Here is a 14,441-nt window from a genome sequence, read left to right as displayed (position 1 = left end):
TAGAATACTAACTGGCAGGATGCATGGTTCCTGGCACATGCCATTTGTGGTTCCTTTGATTTGGAAAGAGCAAAAAAACTATTCAACATATTGCTCCTTTTGTTTAACACATGAACATATTATACATGTTCTACCATCAGCATTAAGACCTCTTTTATTCAGTGAAGAAGTTTGTACCAAAGCTTCCAGTAACTTAGTATTTGGGTAAAGATGAACCTGAGGGTTCCAACAGTAATAATGAAGCTCAGCATTATAATGTGGGTAACCATCATGGTGGTGATTGCCCACTTGAAGTATCCTCTCTATTTTCAGAACCTCATCTAATAACTTAAGCAGACCTAAATTATTTTGTTGATGGTCAATTAGTCGTTAATGTTGAAGTGCGTATACTGATGTAGACACATGTTCTGATCTTAACTTATTCCAAAATGAAGCTGAACTTTTAAGCTTTTAAACTTAATGGAATCTCCTACAAGAGAGTACCAAAATATGTTTAAAATAGGAAACTTCTTTTGAGAAGCACCAACTATGAAAAATAGTCTTGAGACATCTGTAGGGTGCTAAAAATGATTGTTACAACCTGGATATATAAAATATCACTGCTTTATTTATAAATGGGGCAGTGTAGACATTAAAAAATCCTGGAAAGAACTGATTCCAAGGGGGAAAATGTAGTCAAAAGCTTTGGTTTAACAGGAAAGTTTATCAAGGTAGTGGATCAAAATAGTGTAGATTTCTTTACCTGAAAAATAAACTAGGAATTAGTGAAGCTAAAGTCAGAGAGGAGATACATATGAAGGTCCTTAAATAAGAAAAGTGATGAAAGATAAAACTATAAGAAAAAATGACCAAGAAATTGTCAGTGATCTCTAAGTTTAGAAAGTTGAGGCATGTAACATAAATCAGTATCTATTATTTGGATTCATATTTGTACTTATTCCTAGAAAATCTAATTGCTAATAGTCATGAATATAGGAAATGCTTCCATTTTAAAAATTACCATAATGAGAAAGCAAACTAGGGCAGGTTAAGTCCAAATATTCTGAATAACTGCTGTTGGACATTGTAGAGGGATATTCCACAGGTGAAATGTAACAAGAAAGCATCAGTAACTAGATTTTAGGTGAGTTAAGTGAGCACTATTTTTCTTAGCAAAAAAGGATTTTAAAAAATTTAAAATTTTGATCCTCTTGATTACTGTGTGATAGACAAAATCTGAGACTGTATTTGAAATCAGCACAAAAAATACTCTAAGCTTCATCTATTTTTGTGATTATTGGCAGCAAAAACTTTATTGTCATTGTCCAGTATAATTTTTAGTATTGATTTTAATGTAACTTTTCTTAAATGTGCAACTTAAATGAAACGTTAGAATCCTACTTAATGCTAATAATTTTTTTCATGTTTCATGTTATCTGCTTCTTTAAAGGGTTCTTGATTGCCCTCTGGGAAAAAGTTATAAATTTCTTCAGATTATTGTTTGTTTTGTATTATGTATCTTTCAGAATAACTATATATCTTTTGGAATAAATATTTGAATGAATAAATTAGTTCATGCATGTCCCTCTTGGACCATAATATTCTTAATTATATCTTTACTGTCTTTCCTTTCATAGTTACTTCCTTTAGGTCAGAATTACTACACCCTTTTTAGCCATCAGCTTCATACTGACTTTTTGATTCCTTGCTCTAAATAGCATCTCCAGCTCAAATTTCTCTTTTGAGATCACTTCTCAGATTTACTTTCCCAGAAGCTTTTCTTATATGAGACCACTTGACTTTCTGCACACTCCAAACTATCAGTCTATCCACTCTCCCTTAAAGAACACTCATCCTTTCTCTTTTCTTCCTTGAATGTTTTATGTTTAAAACCCCACATGATGATTTTTATATTGGATTCTATTTTGTATTTTGCGCATCACAGTTTTCATGCCCAATAACATTAGTAATGTGTTGTACTTAATTGACAAATGTGTCTTTATATATCTTATGTTTTTAGTCTATTGAAGACAATGAAGTGTATTTGCCTAATGATGAAATTTGGATCTATGAAATTGACAATGGTCTGTGGTAAGCTATATATGTTTTAAGTCATGCAGTATGCCAGCTATTGTAGTAACTTTTGTAGAATTTGATTAAATGCTGTCAGACTGTATCTGTACTGTTTTTGCAAATATTCAATTTCTTTTCCTTTTTCTAAGGTCTCCATTTTTATAATTTCTCAACTTTTTTTGTCTTTTCTTTAATTCCATTAATTCTTAGTTCTGGTAGTATATGTGAGAACATTGTATATTTTAGCATATGTCTGATTTGCTGTGGACTTTATGATATTTTACAAAGTAAGATTTTTAGTGCCTTTTGATAAAATGATTGATGGAGTTTAAGGGATATTTTTGTTTGTTTTTCTGGAAAATTATGGAATTCCATGTTGTTTTACTGCAGGACAATGCACCTCATGGAAGGAGAACTCCCTACATCCATGTCAGGAAGTTGTGGTGCTTGCATTAATGGAAAACTGTACATTTTTGGAGGATATGATGACAAAGGATACAGCAATCGAGTAATGCATTGCTTAATTCAGGAAGTGTACCAATGGAATATATAATGTTGAAACTTCATCTCATAAAATTGCAGATATTTTAAACTTTAAGATAAAATAAATGCTTAACTGTGTAACTATGGTTCATTGAAAATAAGCACTTAAAATATTCTTTTACTAGGATTTTACTCAATATCTTTTGGAAAGTTATCTCCATAGGACAAGGATGGAGGAAAAGATTCTATGCCATGTGTTTCATTTATGATCATTATTTTGTTTCTTTTTAATTAGTCTTAGTATTTTTAAGTTTTCTCTTTTATTGAAAAGGGTAGCAATGTAACTGTATTACCATTTGCTATTTTGATTGCAAATCCTATATAGTGTATATTCAATTGTACCAATAGTGTTCTCCTTTTTTAAAAGCTCTATTTTGTTAATTTACGAACAAGAGATGGAACATTCCAGTGGGAAAAAATCATCGACTTTAAAGGACAGCCCCCTACACCACGAGACAAACTTTCTTGCTGGGTATATAAAGACAGGTAATTCTCAAAAGTTTTGTCTAACTCTACTATTGATTGTATTTCTGTAATAAGAATTTTAACACATGGCAAAAAAAACAAACAAACCCCAAAACAACTAAACTAAGAATCTTTAGACTTGTGATTGGAATTAAAATTGATATTAAAGATGATAGGACATATTTGAACAGTCATCAAAATAGGCATGGTAGTAGTAGCTACTTGGTTTTAAATAATTTGGTGTAGTGGTATTTAAATCTAGTTGATCGAAATTAATCATTAAAAAAATACATACTTATATATTCATCATAAACCAAAGCTAGTAATAGATTTTGTTTTAGAAGAAAAATACTGTTAAGATGGCAGCATATGGATGCTACATCCAGAGACCCAGTAATCCTGTAATGTTCTACTTATAAGGTTTCTAGTTTGTTTTTTATCATACCTACTTCCTTTAAATCAGAGGAGCCTTTTTTTATGTTATGGATTCCTTTGGCAGTCAGATGAAGCCTATAGATACTTTCTTAGAATAATGTTTTTAAATGCATAAAATGAAATATATAGAATTGCGAAGGAAACCAATTATATTGAAATGCAGTTATCAAAATATTTTAAGTTCATGGGCCCTGTGTTAAGAACTCCTGCTTTAAATTGTCTCTGGATTCTATCCTAAGAATCTTTTCTTCATTTATTTTCGGTCCACCCTTGGGAAAGATAGAGCTGATCTGAGTCTAATTTTACTCATCTCTACGTACATCTCTGTGTACTATCATTAATAACTTTTATTGTCTCTGAAAACAAAAGCCACAATTAGAATATCTAGCCTAAGGATCTCTTTGCTACTGAATGGAAGCTTCAAGAATAAGCTTAGTTACAACTGGTTAGGATGATTTTTTCCTCTTTAAACTTTGTAAAAGGTAGATAAAAGAGTTTTTGTGAACTATCTTAGTGTTTTGTCAGGAGTACCATGATGACCAACTAACCTTGGTGTTCTAGGCCAGGCCTGTAGCTTAGGCTCAGGATTGGAATGAAATGAGACACTCAAATGGCCGTGTAACATTTTGTAAGAGGAACATTACTTAGTATGGAAAGGCTATTCAGCAAAAAAAAGATACAGCTTTGGTTCAACTGGACACAGGACCCTTTATTTCACTACAAAGTTGTGCTTAGTTAAGGCTGTTGACTTCAATGATAGCTGGGAGTCCATCAAGAATGAGGAGTACAGATGCTCTTGGATTGAACTTTTTATGTCCTATACATCTTGGAAATGCCAATAATGGTTTGAGCTTTATTCTCCTGAACTAATTAAATTCAGAATTGTTTTGGTCCTTTTTTTAGGGAAAGACTTGCCCAGCCTACATGTCAGGAACTTTCAGGCCTTAGTAACTATTGCTCCTACTGTGTCTCATCTTTGGTGGCAAGGTCCTAAAAATTTCTTGGGGACAATCTTCCACTACTAAGTGGCCTTAGGACCATTTCTGGACAACCTTCACTTTAGAGATTTGTAAAGCTTGTTGTAGGCAATGCTGGAAGAAGAGGCAAAATTGAAAGATAACTAAAAAGACCACAATCAATGTAACATCTTTATAAAGGAATGCAGTCCTTGTGGTGGAAGTGATGTGAGAAATAGTTCATAGTGTACCTTCTGATATAAAACAGTGATAATGAACCAAAACATCACTAGAAACATCAGAATGACATGGTAGATGTTGTCACAGTCACCAGTCCTTATCATGCGTCAAGGTCCCAGGGCCTAGGTTGTTACTGAAATTTACCCTGTACCACTATCCATTCAGTGCTCTCTAGCCCAGTAGCCTTGACTTCCCTTTACTCTGCACCATATGAGAGAAGTACCATGTATCCGCCCCCTTTAGAAGCTCTGGTGGGGCAATGTAATACTTAGATTGATTAGGTCTCTTCCAGCTCTAAATTTGTGTTGGTATGATCTTACCACTGTCCCTTTTTCTGTAGAGACTGGTATTTATGCAGTGACAGTTTTACATCTTGTCTGTATTTAGGAAGCAAGACATCTTCCAGCAATCCCTTTGGTCTTCTAAGTCTTGCTTGGGAAGTAGTTGTCCATTGACTATAAGCACTATACTGGCAACAGTATAGAAAGATCTTATTTCAGATTATAATAATCAGATGGCTATAATGAGCCTGCTTATGTTGCTGCCTATGCCAGTACCCTTATTACTATCTATTCTACTGGGGCCTGTACCAAAGCCCATTTCACTAGGATCCAGCTATAGCCCACTCTGCTGGGACCCATGTTATGCCCACTATTCCAATGCCTGTACACTGTTGCTGCTTCCCTTCGCTCAAGAAAGGACTGCTGTTATACAATACAATAGCCACCAAGACAAGAGCCTGAATGCTTCTGCTGTCCCCTGTATTCTGGTATCCCCATGCTGTTACTGTCCATTGTGAGCCTTCATTCTCCTCTCATTTTCATTCTCCCCTCATTTTCATTCTCCCAGACTTTCCCACCATTATTCAGCTGCCTTCTTATTCTAGAACTCCCCTTAACACTTGGGGCCTTCTCCTCCTGGAATGTGTTCCACCATGTTAGCTTACGTTTCTCATTGATGAGTTCGTTCTGTGGGCCTCCATTTTGTGGATGGCCATACTTCATTCCTGTCTTTCCTATGCTGTTGACTTTCTGGTCTTCACCACCGTTCACACTCTCCTTCCTCCCACCCCTTTCATATCTCTTTTATGTGTTGTCTTACCCATTAGAATGTAAACTCCTTGAGGGGAGGGACTGTCCTCTTTTCATTGTATTTATATCCCCAGTGTTTTGCACAGTACCTGGCACATAATAAAGCCTTAAAAAAAACCCAGCGTACCTTTCTGCAAGGTGCCCTTCACCGTTCTCACTGGCTACATAGCATCTCTGCAGTTTATGGATAGCTCTCTTAAAGCCTTTGTCTTCTGGTAAGAAAGACCAGGGGTTGTATTCCTCCTCTTGCCATAATGTTCACCAAGAAGTGTTGTAGCCACTGTAGGGGAACTTCTTATTCATAGCACTGCCAGTACTAATTGAAAGAGGCAAAGTTTCTAAGCTAGCCACTCCTAAAAAGGCCAACTCTGGACTGATGTTTGGTCACTTGTGTTCAGTCAAAGAAATACAAAAGAGAAGAGTCAGACGGAGGTCGTAGCTCAGTCTTGCCCAAGCTGAACACATATTTGAAGCCACTGTATCTTCTAGGAGTGGACAATAATACCTCTTCCTTACCCCTTATGAGAAGTCCTAGAGAAGAGAACATTACATTAGCTACTTCTTTAACAGGCCTATTCAATGAATGGGTGTTGCCTCATCCTAAGTGAGTACCTGCAAAGACCTTGGCCTAAAGGGCCCAAGGTCTCCCAGTGCATCCTGGGTCATCTCCAGTCATCCTGATGAATATCTGGTCACTGGATCCAGATGGCTCTGGAGGAGAAGTGAGACTGGTGACCTGTACAGCCCTCCCTCACTCAAAACAAAGGCAAGTGCAAGTCATGTCATCATTTCTCTGATAGTATGGTCTTCTTTGGCAGTGAAGGACGAACACAATCCATAATAGTCATGTTGTGAAAGAAAACATAGATTAAAAAAACTCAAGAAAAATATAGTCAAAACAAAATCTGTTTCAATCTGTATTCAGACACCATCAGTTTTTTCTCTGGGAATGGATAACATTTTTCATCCTAAGTCCTTTAGAGCTGTAATGGATCATTGTATTACTGAGAATTGCTAAGTCATTCACAACAGATCATCCCACCATATTGCTGTTTATTTGTACTCATTATATTTCACTTTGCATCAACCTGTGTAAGTCTTTCTACGAGCTTTTTTTTGTTTCAAATTTTTTTTCACAGTTACTATTGCTTCCTGTATTTCCCTCTATCCTATTCCTCCACCCCCATTTATTCTGTTCTCTCTTTCCTTTCACCCTGCCCCTCCTCAAAAGTGTTTTGCTTCTGATTACTCCTTCCTCCAATCTGCCCTCCCTTCTGTCATCCTTCCCCCCTTCTCTTGTCTCCTTCCCTTTTTATTTCCCTGTAGGGTAAGATAGATTTCTACACCCCATTGCCTATGTATCTTAATTTCCTATTTACTTGTAAAACAATTTTTAGCATTTGTTTTTTAAAACTTTGAGTTCCAAGTTCTCTTCCTTCCTCCCTCCCTCCTCCCCCTCATTGAGAAGACAAGCAATTTGATATAGGTCATACATGTGTAGTCTTGCAAAACATTTCCATAATGGTCACATTGTGAAAGACTCCATCCTATCCCCCCCTCATTTATTCTGTTTTCTCCTTCACCCTGTCCCTCCTCAAAAGTTTTTGCTTTTGATTACCCCTTCCCCCAATCTTCCCTCCCTTCTATCATCCCCCCTTACCCTGTTACCCCCTACTTTCCTATAGGGTAAGATAGATTTCCATACGCAATTGAATGTGTATGTTATTCGCTCCTTAAGTCAATTCTGAGTAAGTTTCACTCATTCCCTCTTACCTCCCCCCTCTTTCCCTTCACTGTAAAAGCTTTTTCTTGCCTCTTTTATGTGAGATAGTTTACCCCATAGTTTACCTCTCCCTTTTTCCTTTTCCCAGTACATTCTTCTCTCTCACCCCTTAATTTTATTTTTTAGATATCATCCCTTCATATTCTACTCACCCAGTGTCTTCTGTCTATATATATTCCCTCCAACTACCCTAATAGTGAGAAAGGTCTCATGAGTTACAGATATCATCTTTCCATGTAGGAATGTAAACACTTCAATAAGTCCCTTATGATTTCTCTTTTTTGTTTGCCTTTTCATACTTCTCTTACATTTACTGGATTTCTTTTTTCTCAAGAATGCATTAAATTCCTCTACATCATTGAATATCAGTTTCTTCCCTTTATAGATTATACTCAGTTTTGCTGGGTAGGTGATTCTTGGTTTTGATTCTGGCTCCTTTGCCCTCCAGAATATCATATTTCAAGCTTTCCAGTCCCTTAATGTAGACACTGCTAAATAAAGTCAGATCTAAATATTGGAAAAATATCAATTGCTCATGGGTAGGCTGAGCTAATATAATAAAAATGACAATTCTACCTAAATTAATTCTTACTCAGTGCCATACCAAATTACCAAAAAATTATTATAGAGCTAGAAAAAATAATAGCAAAGGAAGAACAAAAGGTCCAGAATATCAAGGGCATTAATGAAAGAAATGCAAGGGAAGGTAGCCTAGCCATACCAGATCTAAAACTGTATTATAAAGCAGTAATCATAAAACGTACTTGGGACTGGCTAAGAAGTAGAGTAGTGGATCAGCGGAATAGGTGAGGTGCACATGACACAGTAATCATTGACTGGAGTAATCTTATTGTTTAATAAACCTGAAGAATCCAGCTTCTGGGATAAGAACTCACTATTTGACAAAAACTGCTGGGAAACCTGAAAAATAATGTGGCAGAAACTAGGCATAGACCAATATCTTATGCCCTATACCAAATTAAAGTCAAAATGGGCACATGATTTAGATATAAAAATTAATGCTGTAAGTAAAATGGGAGAGCACGCAATAGTTTGCCTATTAGATTTGTGAAGAACAGAAGAATTTATGACCAAACAAGAGATAGAGAACATTATGAAATGCAAAATGAATAATTTTAATTAGATTAAATTGAAAAGTTTTTGCACAAACAAAGCCAATACAACCAAGATTAGAAGAGAAGCAGAAAACCAGGAAAGAATGTGTCTTTGATAAAGGCCTCATTTCTGAAATATATAGAGAACTGAGTCAAATTTATAAGAATACAAGTCATTCCCTAATTGATAAATAGTCAAAGGTTATGAACCAGCAGTTTTAAAATGAAGAAATTAAAGCTCCCTACAGTCATATGAAAAAATGCTCTAAATCATTATTGGTTAGAGAAATTAAAAACAACTTTGAGGTACCACAGCACACCTGTCAGATTGGGTAACATATCAGGAAAATGATAGATACTGGAGAAGATGTGAGAAAATTGAAACATTAATGCATTCTTGGTGGAGTTGTTAACCTTTCCAACCCTTTGGGAGAGCAATTTGGAACTATGCCCAAAGGGCTATAAAACTGTATGTACTCTTTGATACAGCAATACCACTTCTAGGTCTTTATCCCAAAGACATCACATAAATGGGAAAAGGACCCACATGTATAAACATGTTTATGGCAGCTCTTTTTGTGGTGACAAAGAAATGGAAATTGAGGGGATGCCCATCAGTTGGGGAATGGTTGGGCAAGTTGTGGTATATAACTATAATGGAATACTATGGTGATATAAGAAACAATAAGCAAACGGACTTCTGAAAAACTGGAAAGACTTATGTGAATTGAAGCTGAATGAAGTGAGCAGAGTCAGGAGAACATTGTATATAGTAATAGTCAACATTGTGCGATAACTAACTTTGACAGACTTATCTCTTTTTAACAAGGTAAGAATCAAAGACAACTCCAAGGGATTTATGATGGAAAATACTGTCCATATCCAGAAAAAGAGCTATGGAGTCTGAATGCATATTGAAGCATATTATTTTCTCTCTCTCTTTTTCTTTTTGTTTTTTTCTTCTTTCTTGTGGTTTCTCCCATTTGTTCTACTTTTTTATAACATGACTAATGTGAAAATTGGTTTCATATGAGTGTGTATGTAGAGCCTGTATCAGATTTCATAGAATCTTGGGGTGGTGGGAGGGGAGAGATGTGGAGAAAATTTGGAACTCAAAATCTTATGGAAGTCAATGTTGAAAATGAAAAATTAATTAATTAAAAAAAAAGAAGCTGCCAAAGAAAAGAAAAAGAAGCTGCTAAATCTTGTGTTATCCTGATTGTGGTTCCACAGTGCTTGAACTGATTCTTTCTGGCTGCTTGTGATACTTTCTCCTTGAACTGGGAACTCTGGAATTTGACTAGAATATTCCTGGCAGTTTTCATCTTTGGATCTCTTTCTGGAGGGGATTGGTGGATTCTTTTTTTTTTTAATTTTATTTTATTATTATTATTTTTTAATGTTTTACAATCACTGCCATACAATTAAGATTTTATCCCCCCCACACTTACCCCTCACTACCCCCCTCCCTCCCCATGACAGCACACAATTCTGTATAGGTTCTACATATACTTTCCTATTGAGTATATTTTCACTATAGTCATGCTATATAGTTGAACTAAAATAAATGGAAAAAATCATATAACAAATCAAAACATGATACACAAAAGCACACACACACACAAACATCTGCTACATTATGTGAATGACTTCCATATTTCTTTCTCTGAGTATGGAAGGCGTTTTGCCTTAGAAAACCACCATTGGGATTTTTTTAAAAATAAGTTCTTACATTATTACAAAATTCCAAGTCTACTAGAAAAAACTCTTGCACACTGTGGTTGTTGCTGTGCACAAAGTTCTCCTGGTTCTGCTCCTTTCACTCAGCATCAGATCATATAAGTCCTTCCAGGCCTCTCTGAAGTCTTCTTGTTCATCATTTCTTATGGCACAATAGTACTCCATTACATTCATATACCATAATTTATTCAGCCATTCCCCAATTGATGGGCATCCCCTTGACTTCCAGTTTTTGGCAACTACAAAGAGTGCTGCTATAAATATTTTTGTACATGTGGGACCCTTTCCCATTTTTATGATCTCTTGGGGATACAGTCCTAGTAGCAATATTGCTGGGTCAAAGGGTATGCACATTTTTGTAGCCCTTTGGGCATAGTTCCAAACTGCTCTCCAGAATGGTTGGATGAGGTCACAGCTCCACCAACAATGAATTAGTGTTCCAACTCTCCCACATCCTCTCCAGCATTTATCATTTTCTTGTTCTGTCATGTTTGCCAATCTTATAGGTGTGATGTGGTACCTCAGAGTTGTTTTGATTTGCATCTCTCTAATGAAAAGTGATTTAGAGCATTTTTTCATATGATTATAGATATCTTTAATTTCTTTTTCTGAAAATTGCCTGTTCATATCCTTTGACCACTTATCAATTGGGGAATGACTTGTATGGTTATACATTTGAGTCAGTTCTCTATACATTCTAGAAATGATGCCTTTATCCCAGAGCTTAGCCATAAAAATTCGTTTCCAATTTACTACATCCCTCCGAATTTTGGTTGCATTGGGTTTGGTTGTGCAAAAACTTCTCAGTTTAATGTAATCAAAATTATCCATTTTGCATTTCATAATGCTTTCTATCTCTTCTTTAGTAAAAAATTCTTCCCTTCTCCATAAATCTGATAAATACACCATTCCTTGCTTCTCCAGTTAATTCATGGTATCAATCGTTATACCTAAATCATGTACCCATTTGGACTTTATTCTTGTGTACGGTGTCAGGTATGGGTCTATGCCTAATTTCCACCACACTGTTATCCAGTTTTCCCAGCAATTTTTGTCAAACAGTGAGTTCTTATCCCAGAAGCTAGGGTCCTTGGGTTTATCAAACAGGAGGTTGCTATATTCCTTGCCTACTGTGTCTTGAGTGCCAAGTCTATTCCACTTGTCTACCTCTCTGTTTCTTAGCCAATACCAGGTGGTTTTGATAATTGCTGCTTTATAGTACAATTTGAGGTCTGGTAGCGCTAGGCCACCTTCCCAAGCATTTCTTTTCATTAGTCCCTTTGATATTCTGGACCTTTTGTTCTTCCAAGTGAATTTTGATATTATTTTATCTAGCTCTAGAAAATAATTATCTGCTAGTTTAATTGGTATGGCACTAAATAAGTAAATTAATTTAGGTAGAAGGTGGATTCTTTCATTTCTATTTTACCCTCTGCTTCTAGAATATCAGGGCAGTTTTCCTTGATAATTTTTTCAAAGATGATATCTAGGTTCTTTTTTTTTTTTATTATAGCTTTCAAGTAGTCCAATAATTTTAAAATTCTCTCTTGTGGATTTATTTTCCAGGTCAGTCAGTTGTTTTTCCACTGAGATATTTCACATTGTGTTCTATTTTTTCATTCTTTTAGTTTTGCTTTATAATTTCTTGATTTCTCATAGAGTCATTAGCTTCCATTTGCTTCATTCTAATTTTTAAGGAATTATTTTCTTCAGTGAGCTTTTGGACTTCCTTTTCCAGTTGGCCCATTCTGCTTTTAAAGAAATTCTTCCCCTCATTAATTTTTTGAACTTCTTTTGCCATTTGGTCTAGTCTATTTTTTAAGACTGTTAAGACTGTTGGTCTGTTTTTTTCTTCAGTATTTTTTGGGGTCTCCTTTAGCAAGCTGTTGACTCATTTTTCATGATTTTCTTGCTTCACTTTTATTTCTCTTCCCAGTTTTTTCTCTTCTTCTCTTACTTGATTTTCAGAATCCTTTTTGAGCTCCTCCATGACCTGAGACCAATTCATATTTTTCTTGGAGGCTTTGGACATAGGAACTTTGATTTTGTTGTCTTTTTCTCAGTGTATGTTTTGGTCTTCCTTGTCACCAAAGTAAGTTTCTATAGTCTGAGTTTTTTTTCCACTATTTATTCATCTTCCCAGCCAATTACTTGACTTTTTAACTCTTTGTTAAGTTAGGGTTCTGCTTCCAGTGTGGACGGCATACTGTCCTGAGTGTCAGGGGGTTTGCACAGCTGTTTCCAGAAATACTTCCAGGGACCTTTAGGTTTTTAGTTCTTCCAAGGTAGTATCATCTAAGGAGAGGTGTTTACTCCTCTCCTGGCCTATGCTGTGATCTGTGAGTGACCCTCTCCACTGCTGCTACAACCTCTGCTATGCCTGTGGCCCCCCTTGCCCTGGGACTGCCATCCAGTACTGTGACCTAGAACCAAGTATGGGCCTAGTAACAGAGTCCTACCTCAGTCCCAGCAAGGAGACCCCCTGTAATCTCCTTCTGACCAGTTGTTTAATCCCCTTCTGACTATTGACTGAGAGCTCTGGAAGCAGCTGCTGCCATTGCTGCTGCCCTGGGGCTGTGCTGGGTCTGGGGTTGGACTGTGTTACTCTCTCACCCAGGTCAAATAGACTTTTCCTACTGACCTAAGTTTTCTTTGGTGTTTGTGGGTTGAGAATTTTGGAAACCTCCACAGCTGCCAGTGATTCAGTCCTTTAGGCCTGTGCCTGGTTTGCTGGGGCCTGGTCTGTGCTGGCACAGCCCGCACTGGGCTGTGTTCCTCTCTTAGCCTGGTGTAATAGACCTTTCCTGTCTACCTTCCAGGTTGTCTTGGGCTGGAAATTTGTTTCACTCTATCTTTTTGTGGGTTCTGGTGAACTAGAATTTGTTAGAGTCATTTTTACAGGTATTTGAAGGGGTTTGGGGAGAACTCAAGTGAATCCCTGCCTTTATTCCACCATCTTAGCTCTTAATCCAACTTTTCTAGGGATATTAGCAACAGGTAGGAAAGCTAGCTTTGGCTGTACCTTTATTAGCGTCTCTGTATACCCACTGTGCTAATCCCACCTGGTGGGGGTCTCCTTGTCCAATTGAGAGGATTTATGGTATACCTCCAAAAGCATGGCAACCACAGTGTACCAGATTTCTGGGATCACCTGGAATCTCTTTACTTTCTGTTGTCCTTCTTCTCAGTTTCTGGGCCAGGCCTGACTAAGAGTCCTATAGTTCGTGTTTAAGTTTGGAACAAAATGAGACACACATAGACTATATAATTTTTTTAAAGGAAATTTAATTAACTTGTATGGGAAGGATATTCAGCTCATATACATCTTCAGTTCATAGCTCACAGCTCCATATGGAGACATGTCTAGTCAGGTGTTTTGACTTGCATAGAAGAAGGGAGTAGAAGAGCTGACTGCTTTTGCATGGGGCATGTTATGCCCTGGAAGACCAAGAAGATATATTAATAACTTGAACTTTAGTGCCCTGGGCCAATTAGGTCTTGAGGATGATTTAGTTTCCTTTTTAAGGAAAAACTAGTCTACATGGTAGTGACTTTCCAGTCCTAGATATTGATCCTGCTACACTTGACAATTACAAAAGGGAAGAGACTACATTTATTTTAGTGGACTCCAGCTACGTGACACATAACTTTAAGTTTTATCATGTAATATAAGGTTGTAATAGTAAAGCAGAGCTGTTGAGTTCTACGTTCTGCATGAAGATTTTCTAGACACCAAAGGCTTATTAAAAAAATAACTAAGGTTTCCTCTTGGATGTCACAAAAATGTTCTGACTTCATATTTCTAAGGCTTAACCTGCCTTAATCCTTAAAAAGGATTTCATTCAATCGGTCAATAAACATTGACTCTGTGCTAAGTTCTGGAGATATGAATAGAAAAATAAACAGTCCCTGACCTCAAGGAGTTCATATCCTTTTGGGGGATATAACATGTTAAAGGATAAGAATATACAAAGCATTATGTTCTTTGGGTGTGAAGCATTTGCTGCTGTGATGTGTGTCA

General features: G+C 36.5%; 1 protein-coding gene across 5 annotated transcripts in view; it reads left to right on the top strand.

Moving 5' to 3' along the window:
• Positions 1–14,441, top strand: part of KLHDC1 (kelch domain containing 1) — a 75,850-nt gene that overhangs the window by 10,573 nt on the left and 50,836 nt on the right. For all 5 annotated transcript variants that reach the window (XM_072629469.1, XM_072629468.1, XM_072629467.1 and 2 more), the window contains exons 2-4: positions 2,000–2,070; positions 2,443–2,560; positions 2,963–3,081. In XM_072629469.1, coding sequence (XP_072485570.1) covers positions 2,000–2,070; positions 2,443–2,560; positions 2,963–3,081 — 308 coding nt within the window. The remainder of the gene's footprint in view (positions 1–1,999; positions 2,071–2,442; positions 2,561–2,962; positions 3,082–14,441) is intronic.

The sequence above is a fragment of the Notamacropus eugenii genome, chromosome 1 (genome assembly GCF_028372415.1).
Source record: "Notamacropus eugenii isolate mMacEug1 chromosome 1, mMacEug1.pri_v2, whole genome shotgun sequence".
Taxonomy (NCBI): Eukaryota; Metazoa; Chordata; class Mammalia; order Diprotodontia; family Macropodidae; genus Notamacropus; species Notamacropus eugenii.
The sequence above is the reverse complement of the archived record's forward strand: the minus strand, read 5'-3'. Positions and strand labels throughout refer to the sequence as shown.